General features: G+C 42.3%; 1 protein-coding gene across 1 annotated transcript in view; it reads right to left on the bottom strand.

The window, feature by feature from the left end:
* LOC310987786 (voltage-dependent T-type calcium channel subunit alpha-1I-like) overlaps window positions 1-15,827 on the bottom strand; it is a gene marked incomplete at its 3' end in the record, with an annotated part of 212,719 nt that overhangs the window by 83,694 nt on the left and 113,198 nt on the right. The window contains 6 exon segments of the mRNA XM_083974215.1: window positions 1,053-1,153; window positions 2,700-3,249; window positions 4,537-4,607; window positions 9,821-9,987; window positions 12,918-13,005; window positions 15,599-15,754. Coding sequence (XP_083830341.1) covers window positions 1,053-1,153; window positions 2,700-3,249; window positions 4,537-4,607; window positions 9,821-9,987; window positions 12,918-13,005; window positions 15,599-15,754 — 1,133 coding nt within the window.

Raw genomic sequence — 15,827 nt, 5'->3', positions numbered from 1 at the left:
TTAACAGGAACATTTGAGGTTTTCTCTGAACAGACCAACGGTTCCGTGTTGTTCCGCATTATCGACACAGAGCGGCTAACGTTTGCTAGCGTGCAGCTTTCAGAGCCATTGGTCTTGCTTGTCTTGTCGTCTTTCCACACTCGCTCTCTCTTTCTCTCTGAAGCCTCGGTGCTGGGTAGAGCGAGGAGGAGGTGGAAACACCACTGATGCCTCCAGTGAGTCTTGTGATTTGCACATTTTCGGGTTAACACCACTCAGATCAGGTGGTGCCGCACAAGAGGACCGGTCTTTTAAGGTCTTGGTCTTGTCTCGGTCTCAGTCGAGCTGGACTCTGGATTTTTTTCTCAAGACCTCAGCTGCAGTAACTCAGTAACTTTAAAGGAGAAACGTGTAAAATGAGGGGATCCAAATCTATTATTTATCTATTAAATAATTCTATTGTTTAATTATGAACGTGAAACTCTTAAAATGTGCTTTCTGGTTGGCTGGATTTTCCATTCGGGCTGCCATACAAACATGGCGTTTCAAGATAGCGACACTCTCTAAGCAAGACCCTTGCTTTATGTACATATAAAAGAAGAATTATAAGGCTACGAAAACGATTATTCTCTTATACAAATATATTCATTGGTAGTATATTCAGATTTTGCCAATAAACCTTAACAAATATTACTCACTGGACCTTTAAAATTAAAATTGTTCTATCAATATCTGCTTGTTGTGTAACCATCAGAAAAACTTGGTGTCACCAGTGTCAACATTGGGAGGAGACTTCAGCAGGTTCTGTGCTGCTGTGTTCTTCTGTTCAATCCAAACTTTGTTTCATTTAAATGTGTTGTGTATATGTGTAATATGTGTGTTTAGATTTTCTTTTTAGCTGAGGAATAAAGTAAATATCAAGCCACATGATTATTATGAGTACTGGCACTGAATACAGTAATGGTCTTGAAAATGATCTCGCATTGGTTTGGTCTTGGTCTTGACTCGGTCTGGGGGTTCGGTGGTCTTGACTACAACACTAAGATGAGGCCGGTTAGACAAAATCCACTCACCTGTTCCGAGGGGAGAACATGTAGACGGACCACTCCTCTCTGGACTCACACCAGTCCGGCTTGTAAACCTCCATCATCTTCTGGACACGGAAGCACAGACTCTGAAGGAGAAAGGAGGGAGAAGAGAGGAGGGGAACGGTGGATAACTTTTTTTTATTTACTTATTTTTTATCCTTAAATTGATTGAGTGTGATCTCTGGGCTTTAGGAGATTTCTGAGATGTTCCAACAAAGCAGCCGCAAAGTCACTACAGAGGTCAACACGTACTGCTGCATCGCTTCTTCACCGGCTCCTATAATGATTTAGAGTAATGTTTTATTTTGGTTTTCGCTGGTATCACTGACTTTTTTAGAAACTCAATAAAGAATTCACTATATATCTTCCAGCAGCAGCAGCAGCAGCAGTAAAAAGATACACAACTTCTCTTTTAGCATCTCTCCTAAAGCTCAAGCATCTGGTTTAGCACCTCGTTCCTGTGGTGTTAACAGAATAAAGTTGTATCGTATCATGATAATCATTCAGTTATGTTGCTTCAGTGCTTAAGGACACTACAGGTGAATAGGGTAAACATTTTAAATAACAGATATCACCATGAAACTTCCCAAGTTTATCACCTACATTAAGAAAAATATTTTTTGTATTACAAGTTTTGTCAAATTGCATGTTTAAATATGTAAATGAGGCAACATCTGATGAAATGGAAATGGATAAAGCCCCTTCAATTCTTGTTTTATTTTGTTGACATATAGTCAGAGGTTTTTACGGTACAGAGGGGATTCAGAATATCTCTTTTTATCACTTTGTAAATGAGAAAATACTGTCACCAGCCCTAAAAATGCAATTTTGCCATGTTTTTAGGAATAAAATGTTGTATAAATCAGGCTGTGAATGATGTATCAACAATCCCCTCTGTAAAAACCTTCAGAATATTAATAAAGGAATAGACCTGGAAGGTTTGGTGTCTGTAAGTGCTGCTGAAGTGGAGATTTCAGGCTCAGAGTCTGAGGAAAAACGGCCTTTAAAGACTTGTACTGTAAAATTCCATAGATTGTTAATGTAAATCGTACTTTTACGATTGGTTGCGGATACAGAGGAGATGACAATTTTTGGAGCCTACATCATTGTTCAGGAGAGAGAGAGCTTTACAATGACACCTGACATGACATGGTTCAGCTGTAATGTCCCTCTTGTATTGAAGCCCTGACATGAGAAATTGTTCCGCCGGTCAGTGCAAATCACGCGAGATTTGCACAGACACAGGAAGAGCAGTGAACTGAGACACTGGGAGCTTCCGCTACAAACAAGCTTAAAATATAGACTTATTAAATTTTTTTCGGAACAATTTCTCATGTCGGGGCTTCAATACAAGAGGGACATTACAGACGAGCAGTATGGAGGTATTTGGATGTTTTTTGGTGTGTCTTTTTGGACAAAGAAAAGTGAGCACCATTCACAACCGTCATATGGACAAATACTGCTGCGCGGACCCCCCCGTAACCCTGAGAAGGCACGGAGGACTCTGAAACTTCTCCCAGCCCTTAGTCGACATGAGGGTGAGTAGATAATGAGTGAAATTTGAATTTTGGGTGAACTATCCCTTTAAAGGAGTAAACCCAGTGATGACTGATGTGGACCGGCACCACTCACGTAGTCCGTCTCGTCGTCCAGGTCTGCTCTGTCCTTGCGTGCGTTGACCTGAGGGAAAACCTCGGCCATCAGGTGGGTGTGCGGCGTCTTGCCGTTACAGTCCCGGTGCTCCATACCGAAGACGCTCCCGGCCCCGGACCCTCCCGTGATGGATCCCCCCGCCCCTGACCCACCACTCCTCCTCCCGGGCTCCGGGTGGACGTGGGGCAGACAGCCCCCACCGCCCCCGCCTCCTCCCACCAGCACCGCCGCGGGCTGGCCTCCCGCCCGCAGCAGCTCCGGCAGCTCCAGGGAGAGGGCGCGTCGGTCCCTCCTCGCCGCAAAGTGTCTGGAGAGCAGCAGCGAAGGCGGAGGGGGCAGAGGGTGGTGAGGGGGCAGAGGGTGGTGGGAGTGGGCCGGGTGGTGGTGGTGGTGGGAGAGGAGGGACTCCTGCTCGGCGGCGTAGGCGTAGGAGTGGGGCGAGCGCGTGCTGTGGACTCGGAGGCTGCCTCCCACCAGCGGCGCCCCGCCGAACCCGTAGCTCCTCCGGCCCAGACTGTTGGAGCTGGACCTGTTATACAATCAATAACGTATCAATAAAGAAATGACACACACAACACTCTTTTCCATATTAAGCATTAAAGGGATAGTTCAACATTTTGGCAAATTGATCATGCACATTGCCATAATCCCTATAGTCATAGCAGTAGGTTTGTTACCTTTAATTGTCGGTGCAAGATGTTTTTAGAACGGCGGAGCAGAGCCGTGAGCTGCTCAGAGCTACGCTACGGAGGCTCATGGGATTTCTTGGTTTCCCTCATCAAACTCATCAAATACACAATCCAACAACTCCAAAACGCTCTGGTGGACAAGTTGTGACCTGCACATTCACCACGCTATGAGATAATAACAGAACGTTACCAGACAGAGTTGTTTTAGTGGTAAATGCAGAGACTGCTCTGTCTGGTAACGTTCTGTTATTATCTCATAGCGTGGTGAATGTGCAGGTCACAACTTGTCCACCAGAGCATTTTGGAGTTGTTGGATTGTGTATTTGATGAGTTTGATGAGGGAAACCAAGAAATCCCATTAGCCTCCGTAGCGTAGCTCTGAGCAGCTCGCGGCTCTGCTCCGCCGTTCTAAAAATAGCTAGCACCGACAATTAAAGGTAACAAACCTACTGCTATGACTATAGGGGTTATGGCAATTGGCCAATTTGCCAAAATGTTAAACTATCCCTTTAACCCTTGTTGGATGTCCAGTGGACTCATTAACTCTCCCTTCCTACATCCAATCTGCCCTACACAGGGGTACTGTACAGTGCTGGCCAAGAAACTCATTAATTGCAGAATGGAAGACATCAAATCCACCATCTTTCCAAAACTGGCTGCATGATTGTTTCAGTTATACATATGGAGAAATTGCGATTCAGCGGACAATTTAGTCAAAGCAAATGGGATGAAATATCTTGGCTGCAAGGATCAATGAATTAGTTTGGTCTCTTGGTGATTGAATTTATTATTATTACTCATATATTCATATAATGTTTATGTGTGCTTCTCTCCCTAGATGAGTGGATGTGTGAGTGTAGAGTGTTGGGGATTTTTTTTACCCCCTTTTTCTTTTGTTTGTCCTTGTCACATGTTTTTTTGGTGTTGATCTTTGAATGAAAATTAATTAATAAAGATATATAAATATATATTGTAAGTCACAAAGCTAATAAGAGCATAATAAAAAACAACAGCGCGGGTTTGAAGTTTCCATGTAGGTAATTAAAGCTCTAATGAAGGTCATTAAGAATTCATTAAGGCGACGTCTGAAATCAATGGCAGAGAGTAAAAATCTGATTGTGTCTCACCTGCGGCTCCATGCCGAGTGTGGAGGGAGAGGCCGGCCCCAGTTGTGGTAGTTGGAGCTACGGCTGTGGCGCTGCGGGACACACAGAGCAGGTGACAGTGATTACTGAGGCCACACACACACACACACACACACATACACACACACACACACACACCCTAACACAGCTGGATGAACATGTCACAGCTGGAGAAGTCAATTGGTGATAGATGGTTCTGTGCTGGACCAACCAGAGGCGGACGTGATCTGGTCTCAGTTGTAATTTTACCCATCAGTTCAAACAGTGCAGTCAGACATTATGAATGAAACACTGAGTACAGAGGGTTTTATCTCATCTCCTCCTGTTGCACAGAAATCCAATGTGTTATATCCACTCTATGGAGTCAGAGCTGCACAATATAGATGAGACTGTTCTGGCTTTATCTTGTTGTTGTCTCCTTGGTTTCAATATGATCCTCTTTATTCTCACATTCCCTCTACTCTTCCAGCTTCTTTTTTTCTTATTAATATCACGGATCAAGGAAACTTTATTAGCACATGCAGCAGGTGCAACTTCAACAGCCTGATCCAGCAACTGTGCAGGTGACAAATAGAAGAAGAAATAAATAAAATATTCAAAGTTTATAAGTATAGAAAAGTTTGTAGTATCTTCCTTCTTCTGCATAGACTTTTAATTGTATAGGAGAGTATAAGTAGCTGTAAGTGTGTCTGTATTTGTTTCAAAACAGCTATACATGTTGTATATTTATAATAAATAAAGACGTTATTTCATCTTTTCAGATACCGTTAAGAGAAACTAGCACAGTTATATATCAATGGATAATGTCCCTGATGAATAAATACAATAAAGTGAAAACAACACTGTTATACAAACATAACTTTCAAGTATCTCAATCTTCCTACTCATCAACTAAACTGCAGTGAATAAAAACTACACACAGGCATAAATATCATCACATCTTCATGAATTCACTTCAACATAAGAGTTGAATCTATTCCAACACTTAACGAGCTGCAACGAGAGGGACGCACAGTCCTGTCCAGTCGGCCACAGGAAGAAAACACTGAGTGTATATATATCATATGTTAATGCTGAGCTGCTGGAGGAAGAATAAAAAAAAAAGAAGACAAGTAGATGAACAAGTGAAATATAAACTGGGCCTGTGCAGTGCGCTCGGCAGGCGGCTGTCACCAGGTTTAACATGCGCACCCCTGAGTGCCAGTTCCACTTAAAGGAACATAACCAGTAGTGTTTGTTTCCGCATGTCTAATCCCTTCAACGTGACGGACCTAATTATATGTTTTACCCTTGAAAAAACCCACGTTGCCGGTCGGAGCCTGAGCCGGCGGCGTACGCCACACAACCTATGCATCCGTCTCTATAGAAACTGTAGTGAAGCGTGCGCGCCGGGTGTTAAATAACACCTCGGTCCACGCAGGACTGCACTGCAGATCATTTAAGAGTGTGTGTTTGTGAGAGTGTGTGTGTCTCTTGGGCATCAAACAGCGCTGTCAAGACAATTTGTTCCTCACTATACGGCATAATCCACTGACAGCAGCTGCTGCTAATACATACTGTACTGTGTATGCTAGTGACGTGCGCTGCCAAGCATACGCAGCGTGTACTGCAACTTTCTCCTATAGAAAATGTCACTGGCGACATTCAATCTAATTATAACGGCAGCAAACAAACAGCAGGTAGAAATACAGGTGTTACTGAACGTGCAGCTTCTCCACAGTCAGTGAATTATGTCTTAATGTGTTACATGCTATTTGTTTGTCTTTCTTTTATTCCATTGTTCTTAAAGGGATAGTTCAACATTTTGGCAAATTGGCCCATTGCCATAATCCCTATGGTTTTAGGAGTAGGTTCGTTACCTTTAATTGTTGGTGTAAGTTATTTTTAGAACGGTGGAGCAGAGCCGTGAGCTGCTCAGAGCTACGCTACGGAGGCTCATGGGATTTCTTGGTTTCTCTCATCAAACTCATCAAATACACAATCCAACAACCCCAAAACACTCTGGTGGACAAGTTGTGACCTGCACATTCACCACACTATGAGATAATAACAGAACGTTACCAGACAGAGTTGTTTTAGAGGCAAATTCATGCAAAACCGCTGATACGCGTTCCCGTTGGGGGCAGTTTTTCAGCAAGCAGTCTCTGCATTTACCTCGAAAACAACTCTGTCTCGTGAACGTTCCTTTATTATCTCATAGGTGCAGGTCACAACTTGTCCACCAGAGCGTTTTGGAGTTGTTGGATTGTGTATTTGACGAGTTTGATGAGGGAAACCAAGAAATCCCATTAGCCTCCGTAGCGTAGCTCTGAGCAGCTCACGGCTCTGCTCCGCCGTTCTACAAATAGCTTGCACCGACAATTAAAGGTAACGAACCTACTGCTATAGGGATTATGGAAATGGGCCAATTTGCCAAAATGTTGAACTATCCCTTTAAACATTATCCATAGAGACAAATAATAACTTTGTTTTTACCTTTATATAACCTTAAAAATGTATTACATACATATATATTCTTACAAAAAGTGCCACAAAACAGATAACTGGGAACTCTGGATGAGTTTTTTTTACGCATCACAATCACTTCATCATGACCCAGCCGCTGTCTGACCTATTGTGTGAGACACTTGGACAAAGCAGCGTGCCCTTCACACTGATGAATTAACCTGTGATTGTGCTGCGACACAATAGAGCGATGCGTCACTCCGCTGAACTCTCTGAAATCTGAGTCCAATCACCAAGTGTCTGTGGAGAGTGAAACCTACGACGACGAACAAACGGAGCTGATTCCTGGATCAGAGTGAGACTTCACCACAGACACTCACACAACCGTCACGCCACTTTTTCTTTTCTTTTCTACTTCTTTTCTTTCTTCTGTCACTCTGTGGTGTCGGTGATGTAACGGGTGTGTGTGTGTGTGTGTGTGTGTGTGTGTAGTTGGAGCAGTGTGAGACACTTCACAGAGAAGTGGGTCTTCTTCTCCCACACCCACTGTGTTTAACATTATAACCTCACAGCTACGTCGTGTGCTGCTAAACTGCAGCTCATCATCTTTCAGGTTTTCCTCCCTCCTTCTCTCTCTTTATCATCCTGTCTCTCTCCATCACCTTCTCTCTGTCCTCCTCTCCTCTTCTCTCTCTCTCTCTCTCCATCACCTTCTCTCTGTCCTCCTCTCCTCTCCTCTTCTCTCTCTCTTCCTCCCCCTTGTCGCTCCCTCTCTCTCCCGTCTTCTCCGAGGATAAACAGAAGATTGGAACAGTCAATTAATAGACGTTGCCGTGGCAACCGCGTAGTACTGTTTCAGGTTTCCCTCCCTCCCTCTCTCTCTCTCTCTATTTCCTGAGGTTTTGGTTCAATAGATACGACACTGGTTTCTGTGTGTGTGTACCTGCTGTGCTTGTGTGTTTTAGACTCTACAGTACAGAGGACACACACACAGGTACTGTAGATGTGTGTGTGTGTGTGTGTGTGTGTGTGTGTGTGTGTGTGTGTGTTGAGTACAGGCTGCTGCACCACAGCTGTCACATCTGGCACAGACCTGAGCCCTTCATCAGTTTCATCTCTGGCTCCAGAAGTCACCGTCCTCTTCTTCTTTATCTGGTGTTACTTTATAGTCTCCTCTCTCACTTCCACTTCAGTTTCAATAAAAATTCATTTCAATGCAGCTTCATTTTTGACTTTTTTTTGTTGTTGCTCGAGTCTCATTGCATCTTGTGTCTCCTATTTAGACAATGTACTTTTTTTTCCTTTTAAATCACACCCATTGAAGTTTCCTGGAACTTTAAATTGAAACAGATTATTTTTTTCCAAAGAGCTCTGCAGGTTTTTAGATCATTGATTGAGTTGGAACCAAATCCACATCATAAGATCTATAATCCATTAAGTCTTTGTAATGTTCTTATTATAAGTTATGAAATAAAGCACAAGTTCAATCAGGAAGACCGTTGCTCTCTCACCATACGTCACGTTGTAATCAGCTGACTACAGGAGCTTTTGGTCGCAACCTTAATAATCTGAATGCACATATGTAGTTAGTGTACAGTTGATAAAACACTGTGTACTGTATTGTAACGGTTGGGCAACTGCCATTTTGTTGTTGCTGTGTGCTGTGATGGTATGGGTAACGTATATGTGTTGTTTAATGTGTACTGTATCAGTACAGGTTATTGATGGATTGATTGATTGATTGATTGATTGATTGATTGATTGATTGATTGATTGATTGATTGATTGATTGATTGATTGATTGATTGATTGATTGATTGATTGATTGACTGATGGATATTTTATGCTGCTGTGGACTGTAACAGTACGGGTTACTGATCGCTCGACTTTTATTGTTTGTTTGTTTGTTTGATTGTTTTATTTTTAAACTGCGGACCACCAGTGAAGTCCACGACGAGTTTCCCTATGGGGAGAATTAAAGTATATTGAATTGAATTGGAATTGAACCTCTACCAACCAATCATGTTGTTGCTGTTAAACTTTATCAATTTGTTTCCTCTTCTCCGTACCAGGTCAAGTCAGTTTCTCCTCATATCCAGATCTCCAGTATCTTCTCCTCTTCCCATCATCCCAATTCCCGTTTCAAATATGATGAAATCACTACAGGGGTTTAAAGACTCTCACTTGTCCTCTCTTGTTTTGCAGAAGGAAATACATTTATCTGTTGACTCAGACTGAAGTCTCTCCAGACTGAAGTGTTATAGCTGAATGCTTATGTTGCTGTCAGTAGAGATTGTCGATGGAGGCGATAACGTTTTTTTTTATTCTTATTTTCCTCTCCATCAGATTCACATGACCCATTTTTACAGAAACTGTGTTTTGTCCTCTGGGTTTGAGGTTTTTATTCATTTTTTATTTATTTTATTTTCTGCAAACACACCTCTTGAGTCTAATGCAAACCATGAGGCATGAAATGAAATACAACTAAACGTTTACTGCGGGATGTTCTCTATCTATCTCATGCCAGTTTTTTCAAACACAAACAGGTTTTCATATCACAGAGACGAGAAGTCGACGAGAAGCAGAGGAGAAAGAGAAAACACATCCAGCCCTGTGAGAAGCTGGAACGGCTCGCAGACTGATGGCAAACAGCTGGAGAATGGCTGCCAGTGACACAAAGTAGGCATGTGATTTGTGGTGAATGGGGCGACACCAGTGTGAGAGACTCACAGTGGAAATGTTAACTGATACGTCTCCATCCCTATCTGTGTGTGTGTGTGTGAGTATGTGTGTGTGTGTGTGTGTGTGTGTGTGTGATTACCAGAGAGAGCGAGCGTCTCTCCAGGCTGCTCTTGCCCAGGCTCATCACGCTGCTCTTTCTCGACTCGATGGTGAAGCTCCGCCTCTCCGAGGAGTACGATCCCCTGGGTCCGGAGAGAGCGCCCAGCTCCAGATGGCCATTAGGCGTCAGGGTGCAGATCCTCGGGTCTGCAGGGAGATGAACACACACACACACACATACACACACATACAGAATCACTGTTTTATTTTTATTTCATCCAGATTGTGTGTCAGAAACCTCCTCTACTCATTCTGCTCTTTTATATTAAAGGGGAACTCTCAGATCTTAGGTCTTCAGCTAAGGAGAAATGAAAATTTAAAGGTCCGGTGTGTAAAAATTGACAAGGTTTATTGGCAATATTTGAATATACTACTCATGAATAAATTTGTATAAGTGAATAATAGCTATAAAATACAATTTGTTTGGTTTCATAGCCTTATAATTTTACACACTGGACCTTTAAGGATGCTGCACAATTCAAAAGTTTCTTTCATGAAATGGGAGAAAAAAAGTTACAGCAAAAGAGATCTCATGGCTGTAAAACTATACTGTTTCCATGGAGACTGTTTATTTGCATTGTGATGTTCATTATCACTTTCAGGAAGCTGCTGTCTCAGCCTCCAGTGGTCATCACACAGCAAGAGAGTTGCACTCATGTGACTGACCTCTTGAGGAAACGTTAAAGGGACAACGAGGAGTTTTGGAAAAGCAAAGCGTTTTCACACTACATTTATGAACCTCCGCGCACCGTGAAATTCGTTTGACCGGCGCAAGACGGACTCATGTTTTCATTCATCAAGAATTAAAGTCAGAGGTTCAAAGAGGTTCACATACCACCGTAGTTCCGACCATAAACGGCGATTCAGCTGCGTTATTCTCATGACTCGTTGCGAAACCGAAAGTAAAAAACGCTGGTCGGCTCGACCAGCATCTCCGCCACCACTAATAATAACAAAATAATGATAGAGACAGAATGATATATTTATCGAAAATGGGCCCATTAACAAGTGTGGGTAGCGGAGATTCATCCACATTAACGTGAGACTTTTTTATAACCGAATAGAAACTCCTCGTTGTCCCTTTAAGGAGAAGACTTCAGGGTCTTTACTGCAGCTGTTTTTTGTTGTTGTAAGGAAACCTTAACTTAGACTTTAAAGGGATAGTTCAACATTTTGGCAAATTGGCCCATTGCCATAATCTTGATAGTCATAGCAGTTGGTTTGTTACCTTTATTTGTCAGTGCAAGCTACGAGTTGTTTTTGAGGTAAATTCATGCAAAACCGCTGATGCGTGTTGCCTTCAGGGACAGTTTTCAGCAAGCAGTCTCTGCATTTACCTCTAAAACAACTCCGTCTCATAACATTCTGTTATTATCTCATAGCGTGGTGAATGCGCAGGTCACAACTTGTCCACCAGAGCGTTTTGGAGTTGTTGGATTGTATATTTGATTAGTTTGATAAGGGAAACCAATGGGCCAATTTGCCCAAATGTTGAACTATCCCTTTAAGTTTAAGGAACCATCTCAACCTTAAGGTGTTTTATGGAATAGACCCCTGAACTTTTAAGGCTCCTCTCAGTGAAAAAAAATAGAAATCCAGAAATCTATACAGTCGTTTTTTTAAAGGACTAACTCTAAATGTTGATATTTCACAGTTTAACTAACTCCAATCAATCTTCATTAAGGTAAGAACGCAGAATAGAAGCCTCATATCATTTTGTAGAGAGGTGCAGAGAATAAAAACTCCCACTAGGCTACTCTCACACACACACATACACATACACACACACCTCTGTGCTGTGGAAGGTGACGGACACTAAAACACCTGGTTTCTGTCTGTGTGTGAAGACGGAGGCTGCAGAGCTTCATGCTGCACTGCAGAGATCACATCTCCTCTGCAGCAGCAGCAGCAGCAGAACAGGCCCACTCACACCGTCTACAACTGATTCCCCCTCTCCTCCGTATCTGAACTCATCTTTAATCCTCTCTGCACCTCGCCTTGTTTGTCGGGCCTGAGGGGGAGGAGGAGGAGGAGGGCTGAAGAGCTGTGGAGCTCTGGATTAAGATAGAGCTCATTCATATTTGAAGACTGTTGGATATTCTCTGAGTTTTTTTTGAAGGTTTGTGAGTTTCTGGCACGTAGCTCTGTCTCACTTTTGTCTTTTCTGTCTTGAGCTCATATCCAGCCGTCTTCATGAGTGAGCCTCACGGGGGGAAAACAAAGACAAGTGGCTTAAATGTGAGATGTGAGCAGATTGTCAGGCGTGTTGTTCTGTTTGGACATGAATGAGCAAATCTGTGGCATTAGAGCCGAATCAAACCAAGGATCTGAATTTCCAAAATGTTTGATTCAAACAGCTGAAAATAATGATATTTACTTCTGCTTCAACAGATTACTACACCTGTGGTTGTGGCTTTAGTGTATTTTTTTGATGCTGACACATCCTTTTTTAATTTTAGGATGAAAAAAATGTCGTCTTTTCTGGGATATAAACACATTTCTTTAAGTTATCTGAGTTAATAATATCCAGCAAAGTCAATATACACTCAGTTGCTTGGTTACAAGGTGAAACTTCAAACTCTCACTCAGCTGTATCCTGCCCCACCCATCCCTGCATGAGAGACTGTCTGTGTGAATCTGTTTTAATGAGACTGTCATTGGTTCACTGCAGTTCAAGGAGGAGAAGCTCAGTGATCGTTGTGGTCATGATATATTTTTATATCTTTTCACTATAAAAAAAAACATCATATGAACATGTTAAAAACTCTTTAAAAAAGAAGAAAGAAAAAGTTCTAGTCCAAATTTGAACGTATTTACCTTCATGAAGCTTTTGCAGATCTTTATTTATTTTATTTTTTTGTTTCAGTGCAGTCTAATTTATAAACTAGATTGGATTGGATTAATAAACTTTATTGATCCCAATAGGGGAACTGGTTTACCACCAGAGCAGCCATATTGTACAATGGTTGTTGCTTTGTACAGACAAAGCAACAACCATTAAAACATAATTAAAAAGCCAATAAGACAAAGTTAAAGCTTTAAAGAGTGAAGTAAAGATGTGGGTGTGAAAAACTCACCAGACAACTTGATGGAGTCGTGTTTCTCGCTCTCGTCGAAGTTGGAGGAGGAGCGGTCGTCGTCCGAGTAGGAACGGTTGGCGTCGCCCTGGAGATGAAGAGTGGACACACAATGAGAAAAGAAGAAGCGAGAGGGAAGAAGGGAAAACATACGAGGTGAGGATGGATATCGCATCATATGACTCTTCATTATCAACTTTATAACATAGATAACATGAAAACAATTAGAGACAGAAGATATTTTCAAGCTGAGTCTCTTTACACATCCATTTCAGCATTATTACATCTGTCTCCCAGGATGCTGCATGCTTATTGGCTGATGCGATGTACTCATTTACTCCTCAGTCATGGCTTGAGGGCATGAAATATCGTATCAAACAAATTCTTAAAGTATCACAGCTCGATACACAGTCACTCTAAACGTATAACTTTATCAGATTTTGCAGATTTTTATCTCACTCAACTCTTTTTATTCTCCGCGGCCTCCCACCTACCACCAAACCTTAGATGTCATCAGCGCGCGGCTCAGATCTGTGTCGTATCTGATGATTCAATCAGTGAAACACTCAGACTACTGACACACTACTCTAGTAACCCCCCCGCTGGTCCTAGTTAAGACCAAGCCTCCATCTGTACGGTGGGAAAATCTGGAGTAAATTGGCTCAATAATCCCCCCGTGTGCATCTGGAGTAGATGGTGCAGGATGGATGAGGAGGAGGAGGAGGAGGGAGGGGGTAAAGAAAGGAGAGTGACGAGGAGAGAGAGAGAGGTGGTGAAAGACTGATGGCTGTTTTGTTTTGGCATTTCAAAAAAAAAAAAAAAAAAAGATCAATCAAAAGCCTTGTGATTTGTGTCATTTCCTCCACCACCTCACACATCACAGCTACACGCCGCGAACGTGGTGCTGCTTTGATCCGTGCACGAAATAAAACCTCAACTGGGGGGAGTTGGGGGGGTTGGGGTTACCACGTTAACCGCACGACAGTTTTTCAAATGACACGTCTGTGAGACTGACAGCTGACAACGAACTGACAGAATCGTTTTCCCGCTGTTTTTTCACCCAGACAGACGATTTTTTTTTCAGAAGTCACACTGTTTTGTTTAATACACCGGTTTTTATGTTCTGACTGCTGATTCAGCCTCCGACAACAGAAAAAACTATAATTTACACAGCGTGACGAGTCCGAGGCTGTTTTTACTCGGTATTACAGGATTTAACGCTACATTTATGGCAGTATATTCATATTGCAGTGGTGTTATAGTAGTATTTAACACAGCAGAATGAATTATCTCTGACCATTTATCATAAAAGAATAGATATTTCAGGTTAATGTCGACAAAACTTACCAAGAGACAGAAATTTATTATGGTGGAGATTAGGAAAGTATTGTGTTTTTAATGGATTTTTAAATTCATGTTTTTCTAATTACTGTAATGTTAGGTTATAGAGTCAGTTTGTTTCCTACAGCTGTGGGCTACTGTATACCCTTACCTTACTTATGAGGCAAAATATATTATAAGTTTTAATAGCATCTTTTTTAAGTGGATTTATGGTGGTTGAGATACATTCACACAAACTGCTTTAGCCGGTTTCACAAGGTTGAAAACAAGTGGTTCACTGGACAAAATCATGACTGATTTACCTAAGAGTAAGAGGGCAGATGCACACTATCAGTGTGTGCAGTGTACCATGAAAAGACACAAGTATAATATTAAGGCGAATGGGCTTGTTGATCAAATTTACAGCTGCACTTTTTCCCTGACAGATAAAAGATGTGAAGCACAACTCACTCACAACTAACTGCAAGAATATGTAATCAATAAGAGCATATAGTGGTTTTGTCTAGAAGGGTTGTTACACACGAGCGTCTGAGAGTTTCACATTATTCACAAAATTGGCCGATCTGTTGCCTGTGAAAACCAGCAGGGCAAAAGAGCCCGGCTTTATTTTAGCTGTGAGGGCTAAAGTCCACTAGTTGAGACACACAGACAGATGGATGTCAGCTGGTGGACGGACGGAGACAGGCTAAAGAGAGAAGAACTGTCAAAGTTTGAGAGTTCATGTGAATCACAGAGATGTCTGACACCATTAGTTAGAGGCAGCAAAAGGTCAATTATTGAATTATCAAGAAACAAGAACTTGTTGAATGTTTGAAATTATAACAATTTAATTAATTAAAGCAACTACAAAGAACTTTTAGCTGGATACCGTTTCTGCTGATGTCTATTTATGAACTGCAACAGTAAATGAGGCCATCGGTGGGAAGATAGGCTATCTCTTAATAGTGTAACTCTATACCTTCGGGAGGCAGCGGTCGGGTCGGTCTACCAGATGAAACCATTTGCAGTACTCAGACCGGAGATGGCATGCACAACCGAGATAAGCGTCTTTACGACAACACCCGCTAGAGCTCATGGGAAATGCAGTCTTCATTCTGGCGTAACACTGACGCTTTTGTCCGCAGGGGTCGCCAAAATCAACACAAAATGAAAGTTCTTTGTAGATGCTTTAACATATGGTTCTCATAACCTGAGAATAAGGATAACTGCATCTAGAGTGGTTTGAAGGTTGTTTTCAGCTCTTCCTGCACTGATGCATGAAAATACAGGTGCATGTGTCCGCAGCAGCTCCACCTGTGGTGAGAAACCACAGGGCAACTCTTGTCTTTGAGCTCCCTTACCTCTGCCTGAAAGCCTTCCACCAAGATGGCCACCAGCAGGTTGAAGAGGACGTAGTTGCCGAAGGTCATGAGGGCCACGAAGTAAAGAGCTGCGAGCGGCGAAGTGGCTGCCATGCCGTTGTACAGAACCACGTTCCAGTCCTCCTGGGTCAGAATCTGAAGGGGAATCACACAGAGAACAACACACTTACATACAAAAGTACATAAATAGACAATTTAAACCAGTGGT

The sequence above is a fragment of the Trachurus trachurus genome (genome assembly GCF_905171665.1).
Source record: "Trachurus trachurus genome assembly, chromosome: 1".
In the NCBI taxonomy this organism is placed as follows: Eukaryota; Metazoa; Chordata; class Actinopteri; order Carangiformes; family Carangidae; genus Trachurus; species Trachurus trachurus.
The sequence above is the reverse complement of the archived record's forward strand: the minus strand, read 5'-3'. Positions and strand labels throughout refer to the sequence as shown.